Source organism: Lissotriton vulgaris, chromosome 1_1 (genome assembly GCF_964263255.1).
Source record: "Lissotriton vulgaris chromosome 1_1, aLisVul1.2, whole genome shotgun sequence".
NCBI lineage: Eukaryota > Metazoa > Chordata > Amphibia > Caudata > Salamandridae > Lissotriton > Lissotriton vulgaris.
The window spans coordinates 822,346,730-822,373,910 of NC_141685.1; the positions used below are offsets into that span (position 1 = coordinate 822,346,730).

Consider the following 27,181-nt stretch of genomic DNA (forward strand, 5'->3'; position numbering starts at 1 on the left):
GAATAGTCCAAAGCTCTGTTTTTATCATAAAATCAGGGCCTTCAGTGGTCATTTCACTGAAAATACATGATTTGAAAAAAAAAGTATTGCCTACACGTGCTCGTGGAAGACAATTTCTATGGACTGAAATCCAGAAAATTCTAAAGTGATTCTGGTATTTTGCTGACCTCATTTTTAACAAAGAAGGGAGGTAGAGTACAAAGTAGGATTCCTACTCCACGGGCACTGATACATAAACAAGAAGAATCCTACTACTAGTGTGAGGAAGAAAAGGGGGAGGGGAAGCACTCAGTGTTGTGTAAAATACCCCTCACACACCAACAGGCCCCTTGGTGTCATGCTTCATCATCGGGGTCTTCGCACCCCACTAGAGGGATGCGGCACGCTGCGACCTACGACTACGTGGGAGCGTTGACAGGTGTAAACTATGTGTGGTGTGTGTTGATAGTGAGTGATAAGTGGATTAAATGTGAGTGGGAAACGTGATGAGGAAATTAAAAAGTACCTGGCTAGTGGGAAAAATGAAAAAAACTTTATTTCGTACCCCTAGCTGGTGCTATTAAAAGGTGTGCAGAAAAAGACGAGGTTGGTTTGTCTTAATTACGGACAAAACCTCTGGTGTGCGTCGACATGTTTCAGTACATGTGTACCTTCTTCAGGACGGGGCACAACTCCCAACCCTACTCACGTTTTTCTAAGAAAAGAGGGTAATTATATTTTTAATAAAAGGTGAAATCACTCATTTTGAGTTGGCTACAATGTGCCTACAGCGGTTCTTGGGATCATGTATTTACATGTCCTGCAAAAAAGGAAAAAACCATTAGGTTTGGTTACCATAAGGTATTGGCTCAGACAGGTGCAGTCACCTGGAGCCCCAAACAAAGAACAATCTGTAAAGGAAAAGACATACTAGACACACAACACATAGGACACACTTAGGTTTTTTGTACTTATTGTTTTTCAGACATACTCGTAGTCTTTGATGTCTACTGCATCATGAGCAAGTCCTGAGCATCAAGGTAGGTAGGTGGATCCACAATCTACAATGATAGAGAGGTGGACTCAGTGCTGTTACTTATATTTACTTCTCACCTCATCCATCTACCTAGATAGGCTGGATTCTGTGTGGAGAGAATACTCACGAAATCCGCCTGTATTGGCCTCCTTCTACCACCCCGTGCTGCTCCGCCGTGAATGAATTGCGGACGTGCTTGGTGGTATTTAAGGGGAGGCTAGGTGTATTGTCATTGGTTAATTGCCGGAAGTCACCGGGACCATGTATGAAGACTGTCTGTTTTCGCCTTTCTGCATGTGATTTAATTAACTTTGACATGTGACCCATTGTTGTTTGTTCATTACCGGAATGTCCATGTATGGTCTTTCCGCTTCTTTGCCAATCATGGGCCGTTAATGGGTCCGGCTCTGAAAAGGGGCGTCGTTGTTTACACATAGCCGGTTTGGGGCAATGCATGTTCAAAGATATGATTTGTAGCGCTGGCCCTTGTGGGCAGGTACCGGCCGTAGTGGTCAAGTGATTTGGCTCCACGGTATGACATGGGAACAGCGCCAGTTCTCAAACTGTAACACGAAAAACGTGGTATACTTGATTAACTGTCCATGTGGATTGGAATATGTAGGCATGACGACCCGACCGGTCAAAACAAGGATTGGTGAACATAAATCAAACATACGCTGTAAAAAAACAACAACCAAAATGGCATCACATTTCCTGTCACTACAGCACTGCATAAACGATCTTCGCTGGACTGTCATTGAGCGACTACATTCGGAATCAGGCCTGTTCCAGAAGGAACAACGTTGGGTGTTCCGCCTGGGTACCCATATCACGGGACTAAACGATGACATACCGTGGAGCCAAATCACTTGACCACTACGGCCGGTACCTGCCCACAAGGGCCAGCGCTACAAATCATATCTTTGAACATGCATTGCCCCAAACCGGCTATTACGCATGCGCATGGACACCAATGGGAAACAACTCATGCGCATGCACACATGACACACAGCCGTGTAAACAACGACGCCCCTTTTCAGAGCCGGACCCATTAACGGCCCATGATTGGCAAAGAAGCGGAAAGACCATACATGGACATTCCGGTAATGAACAAACAACAATGGGTCACATGTCAAAGTTAATTAAATCACATGCAGAAAGGCGAAAACAGACAGTCTTCATACATGGTCCCGGTGACTTCCGGCAATTAACCAATGACAATACACCTAGCCTCCCCTTAAATACCACCAAGCACGTCCGCAATTCATTCACGGCGGAGCAGCACGGGGTGGTAGAAGGAGGCCAATACAGGCGGATTTCGTGAGTATTCTCTCCACACAGAATCCAGCCTATCTAGGTAGATGGATGAGGTGAGAAGTAAATATAAGTAACAGCACTGAGTCCACCTCTCTATCATTGTAGATTGTGGATCCACCTACCTACCTTGATGCTCAGGACTTGCTCATGATGCAGTAGACATCAAAGACTACGAGTATGTCTGAAAAACAATAAGTACAAAAAACCTAAGTGTGTCCTATGTGTTGTGTGTCTAGTATGTCTTTTCCTTTACAGATTGTTCTTTGTTTGGGGCTCCAGGTGACTGCACCTGTCTGAGCCAATACCTTATGGTAACCAAACCTAATGGTTTTTTCCTTTTTTGCAGGACATGTAAATACATGATCCCAAGAACCGCTGTAGGCACATTGTAGCCAACTCAAAATGAGTGATTTCACCTTTTATTAAAAATATAATTACCCCCTTTTCTTAGAAAAACGTGAGTAGGGTTGGGAGTTGTGCCCCGTCCTGAAGAAGGTACACATGTACCGAAACATGTCGACGCACACCAGAGGTTTTGTCCGTAATTAAGACAAACCAACCTCGTCTTTTTCTGCACACCTTTTAATAGCACCAGCTAGGGGTACGAAATAAAGTTTTTTTCATTTTTCCCACTAGCCAGGTACTTTTTAATTTCCTCATCACGTTTCCCACTCACATTTAATCCACTTATCACTCACTATCAACACACACCACACATAGTTTACACCTGTCAACGCTCCCACGTAGTCGTAGGTCGCAGCGTGCCGCATCCCTCTAGTCGGGTGCGAAGACCCCGATGATGAAGCATGACACCAAGGGGCCTGTTGGTGTGTGAGGGGTATTTTACACAACACTGAGTGCTTCCCCTCCCCCTTTTCTTCCTCACACTAGTAGTAGGATTCTTCTTGTTTATATATTTTGCTGACCTCTGCTGATCGTTTTATATCAAGAAAGTTAAATAGAGGCAGGTGCCAACATTTTTTTTAAGAAAGTCCCTCAGCAGAAAGCAATTATGGTATTTTACTGACCTCGGCTGGTCGTTTTCTATCAAGACAGTTAAATAGAGGCAGTTGAACAGAAAAAAAGTGCTTAAGCGGAAGCAGACAAGGCCTAGGGCTGATCTCCAGAGCCCATAAAGTTTGTACACATATAAGTATATATTAACAAGTATATACTCAAGAATATACAAGAGGTCTCAAATGCTCGCCCTAGAAATGACTTAAGCCTGGTTACTGCTGAACTGCAGGAAAACATGAACATCATAAGGAGAGGCAGCAAAAGCATGAATCATGTTATGACAAGCAATCCTCTCAGGTGAATGCAAATGATTTGACCATTTTACTGAGTCATGGCATTTCACTGAGTCTGTCTTCCATGGAGTCTGTTTTCATGGAGTCTGTCTTCCATTGAGTCTGTTTAGTTGACGCTGTTTATTTCATACAAATCTGCTCGTTTGTTCCCAGAGCTGAGAGGATGAATTCAATAAACTTTGTGATTCCAAAGATTCCCTGTACTTCTCTGAGGTGGCCCTTTTTCAATTGCATAGATCCGTTCTGAGCCAAAGACAACTGTCAATGATTTTACCCGCCACTAAGCTTGAGTGACTGGATCAGAACCTCACTGTTTTTTGGTGTCTAGAGTACATTGAGGCTAATAGAGCGTCTAGTCAATTTAAAGTGTGGATGATATGAAATAAGGCTGCCTATAGGTCTGGGATATACTTGCAGGGTCTGCAAATGTTCCAATTGCAGCGATATTCAAGTTCATCCATGCCATGTGGGTAAAGGACATGCATAAAGTATGCACTTTGCAAAGTGTACTGATGGAACTCTATTAATGCTAATGACTGTGATTTTATTCAAGGTTTTCGAAACATTCAGCTAATTGACTGATTCGGAAATTTAGATTCATAAAGTTCCTCGATGTTACCTCCACTTCATATAAAGGGAGCCTGATATATGCACAGCCACCAACCAATCCACGGACTGTGACTGAATGTGCACATGTGATTCAAGCATTTTAATCTATCATTTTTTATAGGGTTTTCCCAGTGTAACCCTTTCAATTTACCAAAAGTGGAGACTAGATGGTGAAAAATGTGCGAATTTGCATGTTATTTCTTTTTTCGCTAGAAGCGAAACTACTAATGTCATTCATCGGAGTTTAGGCCAAATTAATCGAAATCTAACTACATTTTACAAATTAAAACCAGAAAGAACAAGTAAAACTACACTTAGCCAAATCTGGCCAGTGAATCTGTTCCAGTTTTTTTTTATCGGACTGGAAACGGAACCCTGTCTCCTCTGTTGGGTGGTTATTTCAAAAGTTTGCTACACTCTCCACGAACGAAATATTTTAGATTTCTTTTTCAATTACACTGTAATGACCTCTAATTCTAAGGAGGCTCTCCCACTGGAAAGTCTTGTCTTTCCTGTTGTGTGAATATTTACATTAGAAATGTACACTTCCATCATTAGAAAGAACCCCACCACTACCACTGTTCTTACAGTGAGGACTTTTGTTCTGTTACAAGACTTTTTGTTCACTTTAATTAAGAATCAAGGATTCGTTCATCAAACATCATACTCATTACTTATGTATTTGTGAATTGCACTCAGTGTCGCTCTGAGCCGTTTCTGAGTCCAAATAATTTAGTGGCAGGCTGTAGTCAAAAACCTGCAAAAGAAGTGTGAAAATAAAGAGGAGAGGGATGGGTGAAATGGGGTAAACTTAAAAGAAGAGAATATGAAGCGAGGAAACAATACAAAAGAAGAGAAAACCATCTTGGAGAATGATCACTGTTGTGGGTGCCTGCATTCTGTGCCTTGGTGCAGGTGGCCAAAGCCACAGACAAGAGATGTACGCTAGCTTGACAATGAAAGTGTGTTGCCTGCCACACATATGCTAATGCTCTAGTTCCACAAAGCAAACACAACGAGATGATGGACTTTTCGGACACTCACCCCCAGTCACAGATCTGGGTTGAATCCATCATCATTCTTTAGCTCACTTCGCCACCCCAGTCCACAAGATAGTAAATGTGCTGCGGACAGCATAACACAAGAACACAGCTAAACAAAACTGACACAACCCCCAAGGATAGGAAACACAGGAGATTAAAAGTATATAAACAATCTCACACTTTCAAACACAGAAGTACTGTGAGGATCCTCCTGTGGTCAATGGGGAGTCAAACGTTGGGAGGGAGTTCTAGAGAACAACTCACCAGTTGCTGAAGAAGGCCAGCCACATAATGCACTGTCTGCCACATAATTTGCAGATTTAAAAAAAGTCATGGACTCAACCATATCAAAAATAAATTAAATACAAGTTTCCACATGTGGCACTCCACACGGCATTGTTTAACAGGTACCCTCTCAGTTGATGACTGCTGTATTTTGGTTTAAAACTAGTTTTAATTAAGTTAATCCTTTGGTCAGACTGTGCTAAATTGTCAAAATAAATAACATTGCCACAGAAGGTGCCACATTACGCAGCATTATTTGACTTTTGTTGACACATAACTTAGCCAAAGTTGCCACATAGTTTGAGCCTTCACTGCCAAATAACTTCAGTGGTCCTGGGCTAAATGCACTAAGACTGATATTTGCTTTTTTAATTTGGGAATTTTCCAGAGCCCTGTGTTTAGCATTCAAGTGCCTCTTGAGTATCTGATGCTTAATTTTAGCCCGGGTGTAACGAGAAGCAGAATTTAAGAATTTGGAATGTCTGAAGCAATAATATTTAGCCCTATCAGTACAAATCCTTATTCATTTCCTAGAAATAAAATAACTTAGGTTGACATGACAATAAGGCAAATTACCCAAATGTTAAAAGTACAGAGAGTTTCAAGTACGATTGCACTTCAGCCTTAACTAGGCAAACTATTATTGATCACAACTTCAACAATGACATTAGAGACTAATTCACAGATTACGTCAACGGCATCACTAATATCATCAAAAACCGACATCACAAGTGATGAAGGCATGGATATCACTGGCCAAAAACTCAGGCATAAACAATTGCATCATCGAAGATCTAGCGATCATATTTAATGTTGACACTAGCACCCTTGAAGACAAGATGGCATGCATTGTGACATTTGAGAAGTTTTTTTTGTTTTTTTTTTTAGTTTGAAAAACCTTTATTGAATCATTGTACGGTACATCAGTGCAGTATATAGACGTAGAATCGTAAGATGCATTACCTTGCAAATGTATACCACCTTCCCGTGACAATGAGTTCATAACAAGGCTTCCCACCCCCTCTTCCAGTGCCCTCATGGCCAATGGAGAAGTCACTCAGCACAGTCCAGTTTTTAACAAGTAAGAGTCCTCGACGTGCGATGCAGGCAATCAATTTTTATGTAATGTGATTGGCTTTGTTAGTTCAATGCATAAAAACCCATCTGCAATATAACGCCTCCTTACCCAGTCCCAACCCTCCTCCCCACACAATCAACAATAGCCCTCTTATCGACCCAAGTGTCGTCCACATTTCCCTGACATAAAAAAATGGGGGGGGGGGGGGGGGCTTCACAGAACCTCTATACACCCGTTCATTCATGGGAGGTCAGGGGCCCATGACTAGGCTCAACATCGACCTCTATCTCTGTAGCGGTATACGCCGCTTCTGCACTTGTGCTGGCATCCTGCATGAGTAGGTAAGTGGTTAGCGGGCCCCAAATATCTTTCGGGCGTGATTTAATAGGTAACATTTCTGCATAGTAGCCCAAATTGTCTTGCCATGTGGTCATGGTGTGAATTCAGCATTTGAATTTAGGAGCACGTCCCCTGCCGCAACGACAAGCCACGTGGCGTTTCACCAGGAGTAGTCCCATAGCTAGGAATTGTTTTGTGTGGTGTGTTGATGTCTTGTGATAATCCCAGGAGAGCTACTAGCGGGCATGGATCCAAGTGGATCCCTAGCATGGTTGATAGCCCCTCAAATGTGTGTGCCCAGAAGGTTGCTACGGAGGGCCAGCTCCACGCCAGTTGTAAGAAATCCCCCCCCCTCCTCCCCGCAGCGAATGCACCTATGGTTGTCTCTGAGGCGAAATTTGTGTAGTCTAGTCTGGGTTGATATAACTGGTGCAAGTGTATGAAGCGTAATCTATTGTTACCAGTAATAGCTTCTGTGTGTATGCAACTGCGTTCCAATTACTCATCAGTTAGTGGTACTTCCAAGTCCTTATCCCATTCCTGCCGGGCTCTATTCGTGTGCGAAGGTGTCGCCGCCTGTGTATGTTTGTTTAGGAGGGAAACAACATGCCCAGGGGGTTCTCTCTGTAGCAGCGCATGTAAGGGGTCTAGTGTGGCTGGCTCCTCAGGGAATGCCGGAGTGGCGGCCTTAACACTCTGACGGAGTCGGGCATAAAGGAATGTGTCCCTTATTGTTGGTGTGTGATTATCAAAAAACTGTTCCCTAGTGCGGAACTGCCCCCCTATATACAGGCCCCCCATGTGGTGTAGTTAAGGCCTTTGAGCATCTTGTAGCAGATCCCCTCACACATGACTGTAGGTAAAGGGTTTCGGAGCAGAATCATGCTAAGAGAGTATAGCATCTGGGATTCCAATTTGCAAGCTATTCGTTGCCATGCTGCGACAGTGCAGTCTACAGTAGAAGTGTCTCAGCTACGCTCCTTCACCGACGTGAAAAGATAGGCTGCCGGAGGGGTTTGAGCCATGTAACCACCTTCCACCGCCAGGTGTGGCATAAAGGGGGGTGTATGTAACCAATATACCGCGAAGTGAGCCTGCGCACAATAGTAGTAGAATTTAAAGTTAGGCACATCGTACCCCCTGACTATAGGGTAGTATCAAAGTGCGTAGAGTGAGGCGTGCCTGCTTCCCCCCCCCCATATGAGCCTCGTAAGATGCGTTCGCAGTGTAGTGAAGAAAACACTGCCCGCATGGGACGGTATATTAATAAAAAGGTATAGCAGCTTGGGCAGCAGTACCATCTTGATCAGTGAGATCCGTCCTGCCATGGAAAGGGGCAAACGCAGCCACTTAGTGATAGGGTCAGTGATCTTGTCCATGGCAGTCCCATAGTTCGCCCGCATTAATGCATATCTGTCCCTAGTGATAGTTATACCCAGGTACTTGAGTTCTTCCAATTCCCAGACCAGTGGGTAGTCTAGTTGATGCGGCTTAGTGTTATCTGTGAGGGGAAAAATTGCTGACTTGGACCAGTTTATGTGTATACCTGATATAACACCAAGTTTAGTGATCTCCCTCAGTATGGGTTTCAGATTGCCTTGTGGTTTGTGGACATACAGTGTCAGCTGCCTGGCAGGATAGATTAGCGCCTTATCATTGTGGTGTTGACGCAATTTAGCAGCTAGAGGTTCTATAGCTAGTGCAAATAAGATGGGGGATAAGGGGCAACCCTGGCGCGTTCGCCTAGAAATGGGAAAAGGGGAGGATCTGGCACCATTTAGAAGGACCAACGCTACTGGTCGACAGTAAAGCAATTGTATCCATTGGAGGAAGGAGGAGGGCATTCCCATAGAGCCCAGTACACCCAACAGGTAATCCAACTCCAGGGAATCAAACGCTTTGGCAGCGTCGAGAAAAACCGCCACTGCAGCACAGTTGGGGTCTATATCCTGCAAGACCGCGGCCAGGGTTCTGAGGTTGTGTGCCGTGGCTCGGCTCGGGATGAACCCCGCCTGATCGGGCAGTACGAGGCGGTGTATCAGCAAGTTACGCCTGGTCGCCAAGACTTTGGCTAGAATTTTCATGTCGTAATTTAATAAAGATAGGGGCTGATATGAGTCGCAGCACATCGGGGATTTCCCTGGTTTAAGCAGGGAGGTAAGGCGTCATGCATGGTTCCTGGCAGGCACCCCTCCTCCCGCGCCGTATAAAAGACTTCCCGGAGAATAGGGGCTAAAATGGGGGCATATACCTTATAGAATTCTATCGGTAGCCTGTCAGACCCCAGGGCACGCCCCAAATTCATGTGCATAATGGCGCCAGTGATTTCGTACAATTCCAGGTCTAGCTTCAGGAATTTGCGTTGGGTGTCACCTAGCCATGCCAATGCTGAATCTTCCAAATAGTCCTTCAGATCCAGCGGGGCACCCCTCTGGGAAGAATAAAGATTACTATAGAAGTCTCGGAACATTTTAAGTTGGTCAGGAAGGTTTCTGTGAACATCACCCTGTGCGTCCTGTATGGCTGTTTCATAAGTGGAACACCTGGGAGGCCTGACCGCAACCGCCAGGGCCTTCCCTGGCAGGTCACCCTCTCCATACACCCTTGCCCTATGTGTCTTACCCCAAAACCCACTCTCCCTATCTGCTAGCTCCTCGTACTCAGTCAGTGTGTCACGCATAGTGGCTCTGAGTATGTGTCCGTCAGGGTCAGTGCTGATGGCATTTTCCAGCTGTTTAAGTGTTTTCTCCAACCTGTCGAGGTCATTCCACAACGTCCTAAGAATGCCTCCTCTCTTGGGGATACACCACCCCCGGGCTGTGACTTTAAATGCCTCCCATACAGTTGTTACGCTGGCAACTGACCCATATTTCGCTCGAAGAAATCCAGTATTTCCACTTTGAATACTGTGTCCTGCAGGTACAGAGGGTTGAGGCGCCAACCACTGTAGGGGGAGTGCTGCAGTGGGGCCTGTATCTCCACGCAAACAGGTGAGTGGTCAAAGTGCGTGCAAGCTAGGTGTATCTCATGTCTCAACCAGTGTGCCATTCCAGCGGACAAAAGTACATAATCAAACCTGGCCCAGGATGCATGGACGGCCGAGTAATGTGTGCCCTCCCTCCCAGCGGGGTGCATATGTCTCCAAGTGTCCAGTAGGCAATTGTCAGTTATGAGCTCCTTTAGCGTCTTGTGCGAGTTAGTGTAATGGGTAGGGGAGGCCTTGGATCTATCGGGTCGGGGCTGCACAGTTGTGTTAAAATCACCTCCCCAGATCAAGTAGGTGGCGCCTATCTCTTGAATCTTGGCCCACAACCGAAGAAGAGGTTGGGGTTCATCGGTGTTGGGGCCGTAGTAGTTGGCAAAGAGTATATCGTGGGAATGCAGCTGCCCCCACAGAAGACAGTATCGCCCACCGACATCCACCTCAGTCCCACCCGGTAAAAATGCCACACCTCTCTTTACTAGAATTGTAACACCTCTAGCGTATGTGTAATAAGATGCGAAGCAGCGATGTAAGGCCCATCTCGAGGCAAATATCGGTGTATCTCTGGGGCACAAGTGTGTCTCCTGTAGCATCGCAATCTCAATGTGGTGTTGATCTAAATAACCTAACACTTGCCGTTTCTTCCTCGGATTGTTCAGTCCCCGCACATTCCATGATAATATCTTAATATTATATATGTCCCTTGCATCGTCTTCCAGCATCATAGAGTCAGTGTCCTATACACTTTTGTGCTGTTACTACCATTGGTGATTGAATAAAATGCCATTCGGCACTTGAGAGGCCCACTCCCACCTCCCACACCGGCTCCCCCAACTTGCCAGGTACATCGTCCCCTCCCATCCAAGAAACAACCTACATAATGCAACTAGTAAAGTCCCTCCGTAACAGGTCCATAGGGGGTATGCCCTCATGGGGTTGGCACCAGGGGTACACGACCCGCCCACTGCCCTCCATACTTTCACCCACTCTCTGTGCCGTCTTACAGCAGACAGCTACAGTGTGACGAAGGCAGAGTGCTGGGCAGAATATGAGAAAAAAACCTGCAGTAAACAATTATATACATCACCATCTTAGGTCAAGCCATCTAAAGCAGAGTGTCCGGGAATATCATGAAGAGCTCAAAGTTTGTAGGGTCTTTTACCGGGGTCCGACAGGAGGGTGTGGGATCTGGAGCAGTCCCGTGTCCCCGGTCCCGTAGCTGTAGCTTTGCGGTGCCGTTTGAGATAGTCCTCAACCTGTTGCGGGTTCTGAAAAAATGCTACTTCCCGTGGTGAGTAATCTTCAGCCGTGCCGTATACAACATGGCGTAGGGGATTTCTTGCACTTGGAGCTTCTTCTTGACGATGGAGAACTTGCGTCGGGCGTCTTGTACTGATTGTGTAAAATCTGGGGAAAAAGTCAATGTCGTGTTCTCATAATGCACCTGCTTCCTTTTGCGGCCATACGCAAAACCACATCCCTGTCACGATAGTTCAGAAAGCGGGCTATCACCGGCCTCGGTGCTGCTCCTGGGGGAGGCCGAGCCGTTAGGGACCTGTGTGCGCGCTCCACTGTGAGATGTGCCGAGAAGGAGTCTCTACCGAACAAATCCACCATCAGTTTTTCGATGAACTCCTCCATGCGACCCACATTGGTGGATTCCACAAGGCCCAGAATACGCAAGTTGTTCCATCTAGAACGCACTTCCAGGTCCTCATTCTTCTCCGCAATAACTCGGAGCAGCTTCTCCATTTGAGTGAGCTGTCCTTTACTGGTAGTGACCCCATCCTCAAGATCCGACACTCTGGTTTCGACTCCCTTAATACGCTCCTCATGTTGATCTAGTTTGGTGACCACTGCCTCCATACACAGGTTCATTGCGTCCATTTTGGCATCTATGGAAGTGAGGCTTTGTCTCATTCCTAGCAGGAGCTCCTTCCAGTCTTCTTCCGGTGCCCCCGTGACGCAGGAATCCACATGTTCCACCGACTGCGATCTGGGCGCTTTTCGCGTTTCAAATGGGATTTTGGACTGTTTAGCGTCCGTGTGCCCCATGTCGGCAAGTGCTCTGAATGCGCTGTTGTAGAGAATGAGGCCTCCTGACACGGGGGGTCGGGGCTCGACAGCGTTCAATTGACACCTAGATGTGAGGAATCAAAGTCGGTAATCAGCAGATAGTGCAAGGCAGACCGCTTTAATAGCTGTTATACATAGCAGGGACTTCTCCGCTGTGGCTTTATTATACGTTGGGGTGTCCCCCACAGAGGTCAGGATCACATGCAAACGTAAAGTGCCTAGCAAGAGGCAAGAGGTCCACGTGGCAATGGGAAAGCAGACAGGTACACCAGGAATTCCAGAAGCGAGGCCCTCGAGTAGTGGGAACCACCAGCTTTGTACAGTACTTGACCCTCCCAAAATGGCTGTCGGTCCCGGAATTGCAGTTGGCAGGCCTGGGCTTGCGATCGCTGGGGCCGGTTGTGGCGTAGTGTGGGCCAGGAACAAAGGCAGTGGAGTAGGGGTATTTTATAATACCCAGGATAAAAGAAAACTCCGGCAAGGTCGGGGAGCTCCTGCTGCAGCTGCGGTTATAGTAGCAATGTAAATGGCGGCCGCCCACTGCCGGAGTCGCCGTAGGCTGAAGCAACAGTTTAAGGGCTGGAGGTAATAGCACCTGGCGCAATCTGTACTGGCGCCACACGCAACCTACCAGTGTGTTGGGTTCTGAGTTCGGCAGTCGGCTTCAGCCGCTCACCGCCGCAGCCACCTCCGCGAGCCGCCCGATCCGGATCTCATCACACTCCAGGCCACCGTCGTCGCTCGCAGTTATCACCAATGCGGGAGGGGGGGCACGGTACCGCACTCCGAGCTCCCCAGCCCAGAGTAATGAGCGCAATGGAGTTCTTCCGCCGTCGGCCGCCCCACAGAGCACCGCCCTCCTCCGGCAATGCGGCCTCGGACTTTCGCAGTCTCCTCGGCCGCTTCCTCGTCTCTGCGCACTGTCTGCTTCATCCGCCCAGGACCTCGGCGGCTCGATCCTCAACAACTTGGCAGTCCAGGTTTATGAATCAGGTATCCTCAGAATCAGCAGGATCTAAGGCATCACGCGGTGCAATCAGATCATCATATACACCGCTGAGGATGGGATTGAGGATTATTTGCCTTACAGGTGCGCGGTCATCTTGGTCGTGCGCCACCTAGCGCCCCCAACATTTGAGAAGTTATCAAAAATATTGACATATGGAGTGGAACGGTTAAACACGTTTGTGATAATAGTGTGTTATTTAAAATGCCACAGTACATCCATCTCTTACAGTTAAATTTCCAATATACTTTCTCCCAGGAGTGATGATTTCTGTACATTTTATTAGTGCCAATGATCACCCTACATATTACTGTTTTCCATGTTTCATATTAGGTCTCATCTGGTGGATAAGTAAACATTCCATACTCTCTGAATGATAACCTTTTCCCACACCCTGCTAACAGTCGTTCATCCATGACATGTCTTTCTCACTTGGGTCCTTAGCTAACTACGGTTTGATCTTTATGGACCTGCATGTGCATCAACCCTTCTCAATTAAATTCCACCAATGTTCTAATGTCTAAGAAAACACCCACATTACCCAAAAACTCGTTATATCTGTAAGCCTCACATGCTAATGTTCTTACCATTACTAACTTCAACTTATTTAATCCCCATTCAGTGAGGTTGAAAGGGCTATGAGATCTCCTCCACATAACTTTTAAACACCAGCATGCATACGAGCAGCACGATGTTCGCCATGATATAACTGGACCATGTGTCAGGATCTCACACACTTCAACCAAATATTTTCACACACTTCTACAACCAAACATGACATTCCACCGGTATTCAGTCCTGCCAGAGTACCACAATGTCACAATGGTGGCAAGTGCATGTTAAACAAGTATCAAGTAACATAACTCACATATGTTTGGTTGAGATTTCATCATCTAACATAGTTATTGGAACTTTGGATAGAGGTTTGGCCCCAAATGGTATCTGTAGAAACATCAGCAATCTTGTCATTGACGTTTAAATGCAGTGGATTTCCCACTGATTGTATGAAACAAGATCTACATCAATCAGGCAAAAAAAATGAATTTCTGTTGGTCAAACTCTAAATTAATCCATGGGATCAATAAACTTCTTAAAAACGAAGGTCATTAAGTTATGAGCTGTCTTAACTTATCTTTCTCTGAGACCGAACAAGCAATGATGCTTTCCAATATCAAGCTGACTGTTCTTGACAGTTATGTTATGTTATGTTATGTTATTGGCTTTTGTACCGCGCACAGCTGCCCCAGCAAAGGGGCGTCCTGGCGCCAGGAAAGGTATACACAACATCACAGAACGCAACTGAATCAGGAAGTATTAATTAAAAAGAAAGGTTTTAATGGCGCGTCTGAATAAAAATAAATCCTCCATAGCTCGGATTTCACTGGGAAGAGAGTTCCACAATTTGGCCGCCACTACTCGAAAGGAGCGGCCGCCCATCCTGCTCAGCAGAAAGCGGGGAACGACAGACATATTCTGACCCATCGATCTCAAGGATCGAGAGGGAACATAAGGGGTCAGTAAATTCATCAGAATAGGTGGAGCCGTACCTTTCAAAATTTTAAAAGCCAGGCAGAGCACCTTAAACTCGATCCGACGAGCAACAGACAACCAATGGAGCGATTGCAATGCTCTGGACTCTGAGAAACGTCGGGGCAATCCTAGTATCGCTCATCTTATGTGCCACTGTCACTTCTTAACCACTGAATAGTCTCACCTGATAGAGTATATACACGTACCACCGGTTGACCTGGGAAGTACGTTGGCGTGTAAGGCCTGATTCACAGGTTGCTCTCACAAAAGCGGTTTACAATTATGCAAGGAACGCCAAACAAAATTACCAAAATGATAAATAGAATTAAAACCGCATGAGTGAAACTATGAATTGTATGATGCCAGGTTTGAACACTAAAGCCAGCATGCACTTTCCCTTAGATTATTTAAGAAGTAAGAATATGAAAAATTAGATCTAGGCATACATGCTGGAATTTTCACACACCTGACGCTTTAAAGTATTTCCTGAGGGATCTTCACCTCTTCCAATCATCCCCATCAAGAACATCTACTTTTCATATGTGTAAATCCATGGGACTGTAGTTGTTTGCTTTCTAAATCTAAACTCAGATGCTCTGAAACTACAACCTATCAAACAGAAGGTTTAATATTTTGCACACAGATGAGGTGGAGGGGATGCTGCTGCCAATGAAGCCATCTCTAGATCTTCTCTGAGGATGAGAAAACAGGATTTTTGTTTATGTATGTGTGTGTGTATATATATATATACACACACACACACACACACGCATATTTTAAAAAATAGCATTCTAACTTGGATATGGCTTCACTGGAAACAGGAGACACTCTAAAGACAGCTGTAAAGAAATCCCAATCCCAAGGAGAACCCTTTTCTCACAGTAGGCCTCTCAGTCCCATACAGCCAATGCATGCATACTAACCGAGATTCTGTGGCGTGATGAACTGCGATTTACTTTGCGGCTGCGGAGTCCCCAGTTCCTGCTGTTTGCTTCCTGGATGAGATAGACAGTAAAGCCAAGAATTTCAAGGGCACTTTGTGGTGCAAGGGTGGGAGGAGAAGGGAGGGTGAAAGGGGGAAGGGCTTGGAAGGTACAGAAATATCAACATCTTGCAAGTTTCAAGTGTGGAAAGGGTGCTTGTGATGGCTCCGTGTTCATTGTGACAATTTTGTTTGACATTTGGCTCTGTGTACTTCCCAACATGAAGCACTGTAGAATTCAGCCTCCCTACTCACTTTGGGACAAACTTATGAACTGTCTACATTTTCGAATTTTGAAAACGAATATGAATTACTCACAGCCAGGAGAGGCAATGTTTGGACAATGCAGTGGTCTGCATGTGTGTTTAAATTGTGTTGCTAAAACTTTCTTGATCAAGGCAAGTTGATAGGGTGACACTCATCTGTTACCAGCTGACCCATTCCAATTAGAAGTTAACACACTTCTAAAATTCAAGTGTGCCAAAAATAAGGCGAAGCGGCACTGTGAGAAATCTCTACAGTCTGAGCTGTCTCAATGAAACTTAGTGTTGTGGGAGTTGGATTAATAAAAAAGCATTCCATCCATAATTTTCCTGCAGTCTAAGTGAGTCACCCTAAATGGGTGCGGTTTACCAAGACATCAGTCATGATCTTTCGGTGGCGTAGAGACTCACCTCACAGCTAGAGTTGCTTGTGCTTGCATTCAGAAGAGGCATGGTCTAGCACTTCGGGCTAAACTGCTTCTTCGTGGCGGGTCCAATAGTGATTTGCATATAGTTGGTCCCCATATGTAATGACACAGATGCTCTGAAAGGATTGAGTGGAGCGAGCCCTATATTAATCATCAGTGCAGGAGTTTGATTCAGGTATCCAATAATACATTTTTGTAAAAACGAAACACATATTAGAGCACATGCATCTGTCTCCCTGTGTGATCTAACTGTGCCAAAGTAAGTTCTAAGGTGTTAATAGGTGGCACAAGTGCCCATGGCACTGGGGTTTTATTGGTGCTCCAAACTGTAAAGATGCAAATAGAATATCGCAAAACAACAAATCATCTTAGAGCAGTGGACAACTGCCATGCTAAAACCACAATGGTCGAATATTTTAACACACCTTCAGAGATTTGATCTGCAGTCAGGGCTTCCACGAATGGCAATGCCCAGTTTTAAACAATCTTTTTTTTTTAAAAGATTCAAATTAATTTATTTAGTGCGGATAAGGCAGTTTTAGTAGCAAAACCCCATGCTTGGTCTGTGATTGATTCCCATCAGTCCTTGCGAATCCAGCCCTATTTGAATGTCTATTTCTCGGCTCGCATGAAGGAAACATTTTTAAAATTAAGACTTGGCATATACCCAACCAAGGAAGGCATGCCGACCTGGATACAACAATGGCCAACTACAGAATGTAGACTGTGCGGGTGGCCGTGTAAAAAAGTATTACATATAGTGTGTGCATGACCTAAATTGCTTAAAACATGTTGTGCACTATTAAAACCTTTATTCCTCAAGGCTGGGGTAAGATCAGCATGCCAGGCCCTTATTTTATGTGTATCGCTTGAAACGATTCCATCGGTATGTCAAATGATAAAAAATATTTAACAATTGCTGAAAAACTGCTGCTGTCTGTAGTTTAAATCTACTTGTGTATACCTAATGTTAACGGGATATTTTAATGGTTCCGAAAATATAAGGCTGTTGTTTTTATGCTACAGACACTTTCAATATCTTTGCAGTTTGACAGAATGATTCTATTTTTAGGCAACTTTGGTAGTCAGGCTTTAAAGAGTATATGAAAACATAGAGCCACTTTATTGCTTATTTGAACAATGTTACATAATGTTTAACGCTCTCGCACTTAGGCACTTTATAGCTTATTTGCACCATGTTACCTAATCTCCATAATTTTTTATTGTATATTCCTGGGAATCTGACCTTAATCTGTTATTGGTTTTATGATTAATGAGCAACTGCGATAAAAGATGTGTATATGTGGTATCACTGTTGTAGTACAGCATGTAAACATAGAAACATTTTTTTTGTGCACAGATGTATATTGATCGGCGAATAAGGGAATTGTTTCCTTTTTTATACATGATATTAATGTTTTAATTGCAATGATTTTTGTTAATCAAGCAATAAAGAACTATTCACCACACGTTCACAATGATCTAATGCAAATCAGACTGGGTGAGAACTGCATGTGCTCAAGATCGAGATGGATTCAGTCCCAAAACGATGCACTTTCCTAGAATATATGTATCTCATGAAAATACAAAGGGATTCAGAGGTTCCTTGAGGAAGAGAGTTATCCCACAAATCTTCTCTTTAGTATTTATGCCGGGCAGGTTTTCCTATGGGGCCTGTATTAAAGCACTTTTGGTTGCTTGAATGGCATGCCCACAGTGATTTGCCAATGACTCGTGTGCAGTACACACTCAGTTGCCCATCTGGGAGGTGTCTATCAATGTATGCCTCGTATAAAGAACATACAGTCTCTGCCTAAAAATATCTAGTATTGTCTGAAACTGGAAACAAAAAGTTGTCTCCCTCAAATTTAGATCAAGGACACATTTTTGTGTCCTTATCAATTATGGTGTTGGTTAATAAATAAGAACATTTCTAGATGTTTTGAACATCAGTGGAGTTACAGTGGGTTATCTGCCACTCTGGTATTCACCAAACGGACTTAATGATAGAGGGCTATTTTCAGATGTAGATGTGCTGTCCTGCAGCAACAATTAAAGCCCCCCCCCCACCTCATTTGAGTTGTTGTCTTCTGCAGTGTGGGGCTTGTTTCAACATTTTTGCAAGAGCTTATTTTGCTCCATATTGTGAACAGTGATCTTCTCAATAAGCAAATAAAGGAAAGGAGGCAGTTTCAGTAACTTGCAAACTGACCTGCAGCTATTTAACTGAGGCAAGGAGATAAAATGGGGAAAAGGGGTTGTAGTACATTAGAGCCGCACTGTATAGCCATGTGGAAAACCTGTTAGTCCTATTATTAAATGATGCAAAATGGGTTGAGCAATCAATGATTTACTTTGTAAGGAACATCTCCTTACAATCAATAAATACATTTCCCCATGTAGGTAGACCAATTTCAGGAGAATACTTTCTGCCAAGAATTATGGTAACACAATTTTCATCCTTGAAGTTTGCTGGCTGAGCAAAATTCTGAATTACAACTCTTTGGCGGAAGGTAGAAAGTAGGAGACAATACCATGGACAAAAATGCCACCGTGAACATGGAGCCAACTGGTCACCCTACATCAGATGGGAATCAAGAGAGAAAAAGAGAAAAGGAAAGTTAAAGAATCATCGTAAAAACAATGTGTGATATGGAAGCTAAACAAGGAACATGGAACACCTGCATTTATGCTAGTATGGAATTGATTGGCCTACATATATATTCTCAGTACATTGTACATTACAATGATTCTCCATAGAAAGCATGGCATAGGTACATGGGACAATCCCATTTGCAGAGATTGGCAAGGATGCCAAACCCTGATAATGATAAACTGCAGCATCGTGTTGTATTCTCAAAGCAGGTGTTTAGATCAGGCCTACGTCTAATAAATTTCAAATTCGTTTAGACAACATCTTGACAACAATGTGTATTCAGCTATCAATGTTTTGCCAAATTTGTAATCTTTTCGATTTCCCACTAGGTTTCCACTGCCATGTTATGATTTTTCCTTGTACCACCCTTTGCCATCTACTCCCTATTTGCTTATTTTTCTTGTCCTTTTTGTTGTGTACCATTCTTGGTCTTCCCAAATGGCAGTGCCTTTCTTCATCAGATTCCCAGTGAATGCATCTCCTTCTGGTACCGACCGGGCTTTGCCCGGCTATGCATGCTTCTATAACAACATCCCGAAATAGAAAAGGAGCTTTCAGTTTACGCACCATAGTCAGAAGTAGACATGTGTGTTTTAAGTGCAAGATGCAGTGGCACTTGCTGTTGGCTGGTGTCACTGAAGAAACAGAGGCGTGAATCCGTTACACAAACATCAAGCCTTCCGAACAAGGATAATTCTGCTAGTATGATATTGAAAATTTATAAACCACTCACACTAAGTAACTGCCAGGAAACCTAGATTCCCTTGTTCTAAATAGAGTGCAGATTTTTTTGGGTTTTGACTTAACGTAATTTCTCTACATCTTCAAGACTTAGTGAGCTTAACTGGCAATGTCACCACAATGCCTATTATTATCTTACAGCTGATCTCTTTGATAAAGCTAATGCTATAAATGGCTTATCAAATAGCTCTTTATCCAGAGCTTCATGTGGATATGTAGAGCCGGGGACACTGACGTTCTTTTAGAAAAAACGTGGAAAATGTTTGCAAAATTGCATACCATAAGGACCTTTTCTAAAGGATGGTCACTGGAAATTGGTGATAAGTGCTTTCTAGAAGAATCAAGGGCAATACATTGCCAGCTTCCATTGAAATGCATGTAACTGTAATGAAATGTAATTGCTGCCTGCCCTGCCAGATAACGACAGCATCTGATACATAAAACTGTAGAAAATGGCAGTGTGTTACATTTGGGAACAAGTCCCGGACAAGTGCATTTTTTTTGTGTCCGATCAATGGAATGCAAGTGTTTAAGAGACTTAAACACAGGGTGCAGCAAAGAATAATAGACACGTAACATTCTCTATTGTTTCCTAGAACAACAGTGGAAGCCAACCATTGTGTCAAAGTTAAACAAGACTAGAAAAGTAAATATTAAAAGCAAACCTGCAACCCAACCTCCCATCTCAACAGGTCAAGACGGACACAAACAAGGCAGATAAAGCAAAGCAAAGCAACAGAAAAGTAAATAAGTAAAATAAAATATGGCTGTTACATTGGTGAATGAACAGATTAGGGGTAGACAATAGTCAGAATGATGGAAAACAGTAACAACAACATACCTGCTGCTATTCAAAAACCTAAGGCCCAATTCACAAGCACATTTTGTGTGTCACACTTATGTCGGAAACTGCATGTGAAACAGTCAGGAGATGCGGCTTGTGAGGTTGAAAGATCTACTAGGCCCACTATATTTTTCACATTTATTTGTGTCACCTAATGGTGAAGTGGTGTGCCTTCTCACAAGAGGTCCAGACGGGTAACCAATGGATTTGAGACACCTAAAGGGTTTATGGGTATTTACACACACACTTGCAATGTATTTCTCACACTCTGTTTACTTCTGAACTTACTCCTGAATAAACCAAAATGAATGGGAAAAAATCCATAGAGGTCCACCCAATTCTCTTTGGTGGGGGAGTAGGAAGAAAGAGCTTAACTAGAAAAAGGATTCTGCATTTAGAAAAAAAGCAATATAATATATGTTTTAAATGATAGTTTACATAAACCTGCATATGCTGATTTTTCACCAAGCATAAGCAAAGAATTTACATGGGTAGATTTAGAGTAAACAGGAATAAGTCCAAAACATAATACAAATGGTTCATACTTTGTTAGCACTAGCCCAAGGTATTTCTGAATAAGGGTTACTCCCTAAATCTCCACCTAACCTAGGTACAAATCTGTAATTTTATTCATGGATCTAGCCCACAGTGGGCTCTCTTCTCAGTTATTTTGATTCCAGTACCAAGTCTATCTGGCTAGAAAATATTTGGCATTTAAAAGTAGCTGAAATAATTACTTATTAAACCACCCTGCAATTAATGCTAAATTGGAAATTTCAAGCTAGCCATAACTTGAAACTTTCATCGATATTTTGTACTATTAAACCAACACATATAAGGGTTTGTAAAGAAAACAGAACAAAGACAGTCATTGTGCATGATGAATTATAGTATTGTTAGTGTCGGGGTTAAAATATTTGGTGTGAGAAGAGTCAAATGTTCTCCCTTCCTCAAAAATGTGGAAAAATCTGTTGCACCTATTTTCATAAGACATCCGTTCTTACTTTGAAATTGTGTTTATTACTGCAACAGTGAGTACTGGTTTGAACACCTTTATAGAAAAAGTATAATATAATATTTTAGCAAAGAAGTACAAACGTTGTGTACATTGCAATAGAAACCCCCAAATGATCCTGATTAACGATGTTGTGAAAATCTTGTTTTCAGACTGAAAAATAAATCATCTCAAATCTTCTGAAAAAGCACCAAAAGTGAAACAATGAGACTGATTCTTAAACTGCATTTTGTAGTACATTTTGTAGTACTTTAAAAAGTTATTTAAAAAGGTGTAGGTTTTGCCTATAGTTATATGTGTGGAATTCTCCCGACTGTGGAGTCAACACACATGCAAACATAGATTTTAGTAGTAAATGTAGGAGAGACTCATTGGAGTGGGTGGGAAAAGGGCAGACTTACTAATAAAGGTGCTGAGATTTGGGAGAAGACAAAGGGCATTAGGGAGGGGTTAAGAGAGGGATGTCATCCACTCACCACAACAGAATAAACCAATAATTGGATTACTTTGGGGGTGGATATATATAACTTACACTTTTGGAGTAAGCTTACAATTGGAGTTTCTTAATACTGAAAGTGGTAAACTTACTACAAGTGTAAATTTACTCAAAAGTGTAACTTACCTTTGTGAATCAGGTACATCGTGTTTAGCAGATTTGACAGTTAGCCTTGTGCATTCTTTTTCACTTGCTCAAACACACACTCACTTCTGTTCAGCACAACCAACCTTGGATGGCCAGCACTGATCTGAAATCTGGAAATACTTTGATTGCCTAAAAACAATCTTCTTTCAGGTGCATATGCATCATTTGTTCTGAAATGTTGACACCAAAACAAGTACCTAAACCTTTAAATAGTTTTGAAAAGGCCTATTAGGGACCTGCTTTTAAACTTGAAAATGTTTGTTTACTTTCTGGCTTCTTCATAAATTAACATCGAAGACTGGTTGTTGAGGATAAACAAGCGAAATATGGCAAATGAAAGACAACATGCAGTTGTTTGAAAGATACACGTCTTACTTGATACATTTAAAAAAAAAAAAAAATGACAAACGTACATCAAATATTGCTGAAATAGAGGTTTAGAGCTAAACCTTATGAAATGCCATAACGTTTGTCTTTTTATTTTAGTCATGGTCAAATCGGGCCATTTTTATAAGCAGACATCACATTTAACCGATAATACAGAAATGCTCTGGCCCTAAAAATCCATACCAGTATGACAGGTAACACTGATAAAAATAAAACCAACATTTTGAACTTTTTGGACAACATCAAAATAAATGTTACATCTGAATAAGATTGTTAGAACTCTGGCAAATGTGGAGGGATCACATATTCTTTACAGGTTTTGTGTAACAACTTTATCCAATATAGTAGGTATACTTGTTTATACACTGGGCATGTTATAATCAACATTACATATAACAGGATATGGCGTAAATATACATTAAAGTTGTCCAGTGGCTGTTGTTGGTTGAAAAAGCAAATAAGAGAGGCAGAACAGTAGAAGAATTTACTAGGCTGGAATGGAGTGCCACTGACAGATGTAAAAACTGTTATGAGTACTGGAGCAATCTCTTGTGGAGTGTGAGCCAGTCTGCTTGATATTTGAAGCAAAGGATGTCAGAAGTAAGATTAAACTGACTTCTCTGATAAAGGTATTGTTCTTAGATGCCAAGATGATCCTCTCAAATTCAGGAAAAAGGTTAAAACATGCCTCCCAAAAACATTTCTATAAATTACCCTTCAAAACTCATCACCTCTTCTCTTTTTCCCCAAACTACCAAGGAATGTTGAAGTTTCGAACTGGACTAATGTTATTTACCATAGTCGTTCAACACATGCTTACTGTTATGTTATCAGGAAGTCTTGTTGACTCTGGTTTGTTCTTGTTGAAGTGCAGTAACACCCATGATGGCTACATGAGCAGTAAATAAAAATGTAAAAAAGTATCCTGGCCTAGGTTTGAAGGTTCAATGAAGGGTTCTGAAAAAGGTTATCACTGTAGTACACATTTCTGTGAACTGAAGTGCTAATCAGGGATGTGGATGTGTGACTAATCAGGGATGTGGATGTGTGGATTGTGAGGTTAAGGCATAAAATGTTGTTGCTGGAAAAAGTTGTAGTCCGTGGAAATTAATAAAGGTGAAGAGCCGCATTACACTGTTGATTAGAAGGTAAATGGATAATGAAGAGAGATAACTGTGTTTGTAGAATTAAAAATAGGTGATAGAAGCCCTCTGTATTGGCAGGTCTAGACATTTAGACATACATGGACATCCAGCACTGGATAGCAGAAACACAATGCATTACATCGGTACGGTAGACCTTTTTGAAGAATCCAAATGACGATCATTGTTGATTTCAAAACAGGGTAGAGATAGCCTAAAGCGGAGTATACCACAGAGACTAGTCCTTCGAGAAGGAAGATGAGTGGACCAACTGTAAGCTTTTATCTTCCATTTACTGGTACAGAGATCTGCATAAACTTGAGAATGAAGAGCATATTGGTGGAGCAATCAGTAAAGTTACAGATAGCCTAAAGAAAGTAAACAATGTCTGAACTCGACACAGTCACAAGATTTTACTACCTACTTCATAGCAAACCAAAAACATCTCAAGAAGGATGAGGTTGGGTAGTAGTTTCAATGGAGTGCCTTTTTATGAACCCTAAGTTGTAGAGTTCTATTGAGACTGTGAGGGAGCAGAACGTATGGGAAAGAATTAATTAGAATGAATAACTCTAGGAGACAGAAAGTAAGATGAGTGAATTAAAGGAGGTTTCCATTAAAATAAGTTGAAACAAAGCGGGTGTTAGCAACACAGTTTGAGGAGACTGGAACTTATAAGAGCTCTGTGAAGCATACACTGATGTAGAAAGTAAAAGAGGACAACAGTCAGTATGGTAGGGGATCAAATCAAGAATGTTAAATGATATAATGCACGTTCCATAGAGCTAATCATGGTTTCTGTGAAGAGGGTTAATAGCTGAAGAGCATAGGCAAAAGCAATATACTGACCAAAATTATCTCAGGAAGGGAGGTGGACTGAGTGGTGAATAAGACCATACAAAGAGAGATTTTACATCTATTATGAAAATGTAGGACTGACTGGGAAGGAGAGTTGTGGATAGCTATTTCAGTGAATGTATGGATTGAACAAATGAGTGATGTACTTAATATAAACAACAATATGCAGCATGTTAATACAACAAATTTGTTTCAGATCATGCTGGTGCTCTGTACTAATATATAAACTAACACTCATTTTAAATGACAGGTGGCCTTTTTGAATTCCCCTCCCCCCGTTTTGCCCTAATGTTGATGGTTATGACTCTGAAAGTGCCTCGGAGCCCGGTGCCCACGCGCCATTGCTCTCTTCCTAAAGCTGATACATATGAATTGTTACCCCCAATTAGCAAGGACTTTAATCCCCTTATAAGTCCCTGTTAAAAGGTACCAGTGGTACCCAGGGCATGGGAGTTAAAGAGGTCACTCGGGTCTGAATCACAGTTTGTGCCACCCTGAGTGACCCAAGTAAACAGATGACAGCAGCTCTGCCATTGCAGACTGCAAAAGTAGTGCAAACTGCTACAACTCGACTTTGCCCTCCCCATTTGTGGCACGGTCAAAGCACTTTTTTAAATATATGCCAGTCTCCACTAAGGAAGGCCTCCTGAGCTGAGGATACAGGGTGCATTACGTTGAAGGTGTGGACATATAAGTGCAAACTGATATATCCCTATAGTAGCCTTTTCCATTAAGGGCAACTGTAAGTGATCAGCGGCCCATAGATAATATGGGCTGGCATCTGGGCAAACTTGAGATCGCCAGCTCTATTACGGTACCGCCGAAATATGTCATGTTTGTCATCAAAGAACGTGTCTCATCATTGCTGACATAAATCTCATGTAGGGGTTGATGCGGCATGCACCCAGGTGGCTACCTTAGGGGTTGCCCCATCCTTTCATGTGCTCTGGCTGTCAGCACGCAGCTGCTGCTGCCAAGACAGGGATCTGAACCCTTGCCAGGAGTTGTGAACTCTCCCTTCATCAAAAATAATGGCCTGGAAGGGAAGGAGGTCACACCTCCCTCCCTGACAGGATGTCTACTGAAGTGGCGCATCAAGGCGGTGATCTTCCAAGCTTACACCGCCTGTGATATGCAACCAGGCTACCTCCTAAAAGAGGAAACAGGCCTCTTCCTGCTATAAGCACATTTGCACACTGGCAGGCGGGCAAATTATGTAGTCAAGCGGTGTACACCCCCAGTACGCTTGCCACACCTCTAGGGTGGGATACCTAGCCTGTACAGCTAACAAAGGTTTCTGCCATTTTTAAAAGTGGTAGGATAGAGGGCTCTGGGCAGAAAATGAATGAATGAATGGGAAGAGCTGCTACTAAAGAGTCAAGGCACTAGACCGAACGGCAGGAGGGCCAGCTTTGTTCATAATAGGTGAAAATCCACCTGTTCAATGACTTTGTTTATATCCTGGATGCTTCTCAAGGCTACTGGTAGAGAATTCAAGTGTCCAGTTGCTAATACTGAGCAGGCTGAGCAGCCTCATTTAATTCGTCTGGTAGGAGAGAGGTATAACAAAAGGAATTATTGAGATCTCAGGGGTCTGTTAGGACAGTAGGGGGACAGTCTGTCCTTAGCATATTTGGGGCCAGTCCTATAAAAGCTGAATGTGCTACTGTCAGTCCTTTAAAGATGGAACTGGCTGAAGTAATGGGATAATGAGGTACATTTAGGCAGGTTAAACAGGAGGTGTATGGCCATGTTCTGTAACCTTTGAGGTTTTGTGTCAGGTAGTCTGGTAGACTAAGGTATAAGTCGGGTCTCAACAGAATCTGGGTTTTAACCACAGTTTTCTGGGCATTCAAGTGCAGAATTTTAGGAATGTCTGTAACATCCTGAGAATCCAGCATGAGGTTTTAATTATAGCCGAGATCTGGGGCTTAAGGGAAAGTTTAGTATCTATAAGGACTCCCAGGTTCCTGGCCATTTCAGTAGGAGGGGACGTGATGTACAATCCACCTGCCAAGCATTGGATGGAGGGTTGTTGCAAAACAGTATGATCTCTGTTTTTTCAGAGTTGCCTTGTAGAGCGTTTGTCCTCAGCCAACCCATCACAGCCGATACGCATGCAGCAACATTGGTCAGAAGAAGTAGTGTGTCATCCGCATAAGAGGTGACGCAAATGCAAAAGGAGTCTATGAGATGTGATAGTAGTGTCATATAAATATTAAAATGTGTGGGGATCTGGGCTGAGCCCTGAGGAACTCCATGCTTATGTTTTTGGCATTAGAATAGTGTGGCCTGAGCTAAACTGCCTGCTCCCTGTCTTCCAAGAAGGAGCCAAACCAGAACAAAGCCTTTCCTTCTTCTCCAATCGAAACGGCGAAGCAGGGTCTCGTGAGACTGTGTCAAATGTCACTGAGAGGTCTAATAAAATCAGCATTGCGTTTTGACCCGCTTCCAGAGAGAATTTGATGAAGTCGGGGATTTCCATCAAAGCAGACTCTGGGCTGTGATGGGTTCTAAAGCCAGATGGAGACGAATGTAGGAGATAGTAACTGTTGTGGAATTGAGTTAATTGATTGTTTACCACTTTTTCTATTGTTTTAGCTGCCCAGGGAAGCAAAGATCTAGGTCGGA

General features: G+C 43.1%; 1 protein-coding gene across 4 annotated transcripts in view; it reads right to left on the minus strand.

Annotated features, from left to right (window-relative positions):
* The window catches only part of PBX1 (PBX homeobox 1), a 426,141-nt gene that overhangs the window by 76,931 nt on the left and 322,029 nt on the right, over positions 1-27,181 (minus strand). For 3 of the 4 annotated variants that reach the window (XM_086957251.1, XM_086957235.1, XM_086957258.1), the window contains exon 7: positions 15,515-15,586. The exons of the other annotated variant lie outside the window; for it this stretch is intronic. In XM_086957251.1, the coding sequence (XP_086813377.1) occupies positions 15,515-15,586 (72 nt within the window). The remainder of the gene's footprint in view (positions 1-15,514; positions 15,587-27,181) is intronic. 4 annotated transcript variants of the gene reach the window in all.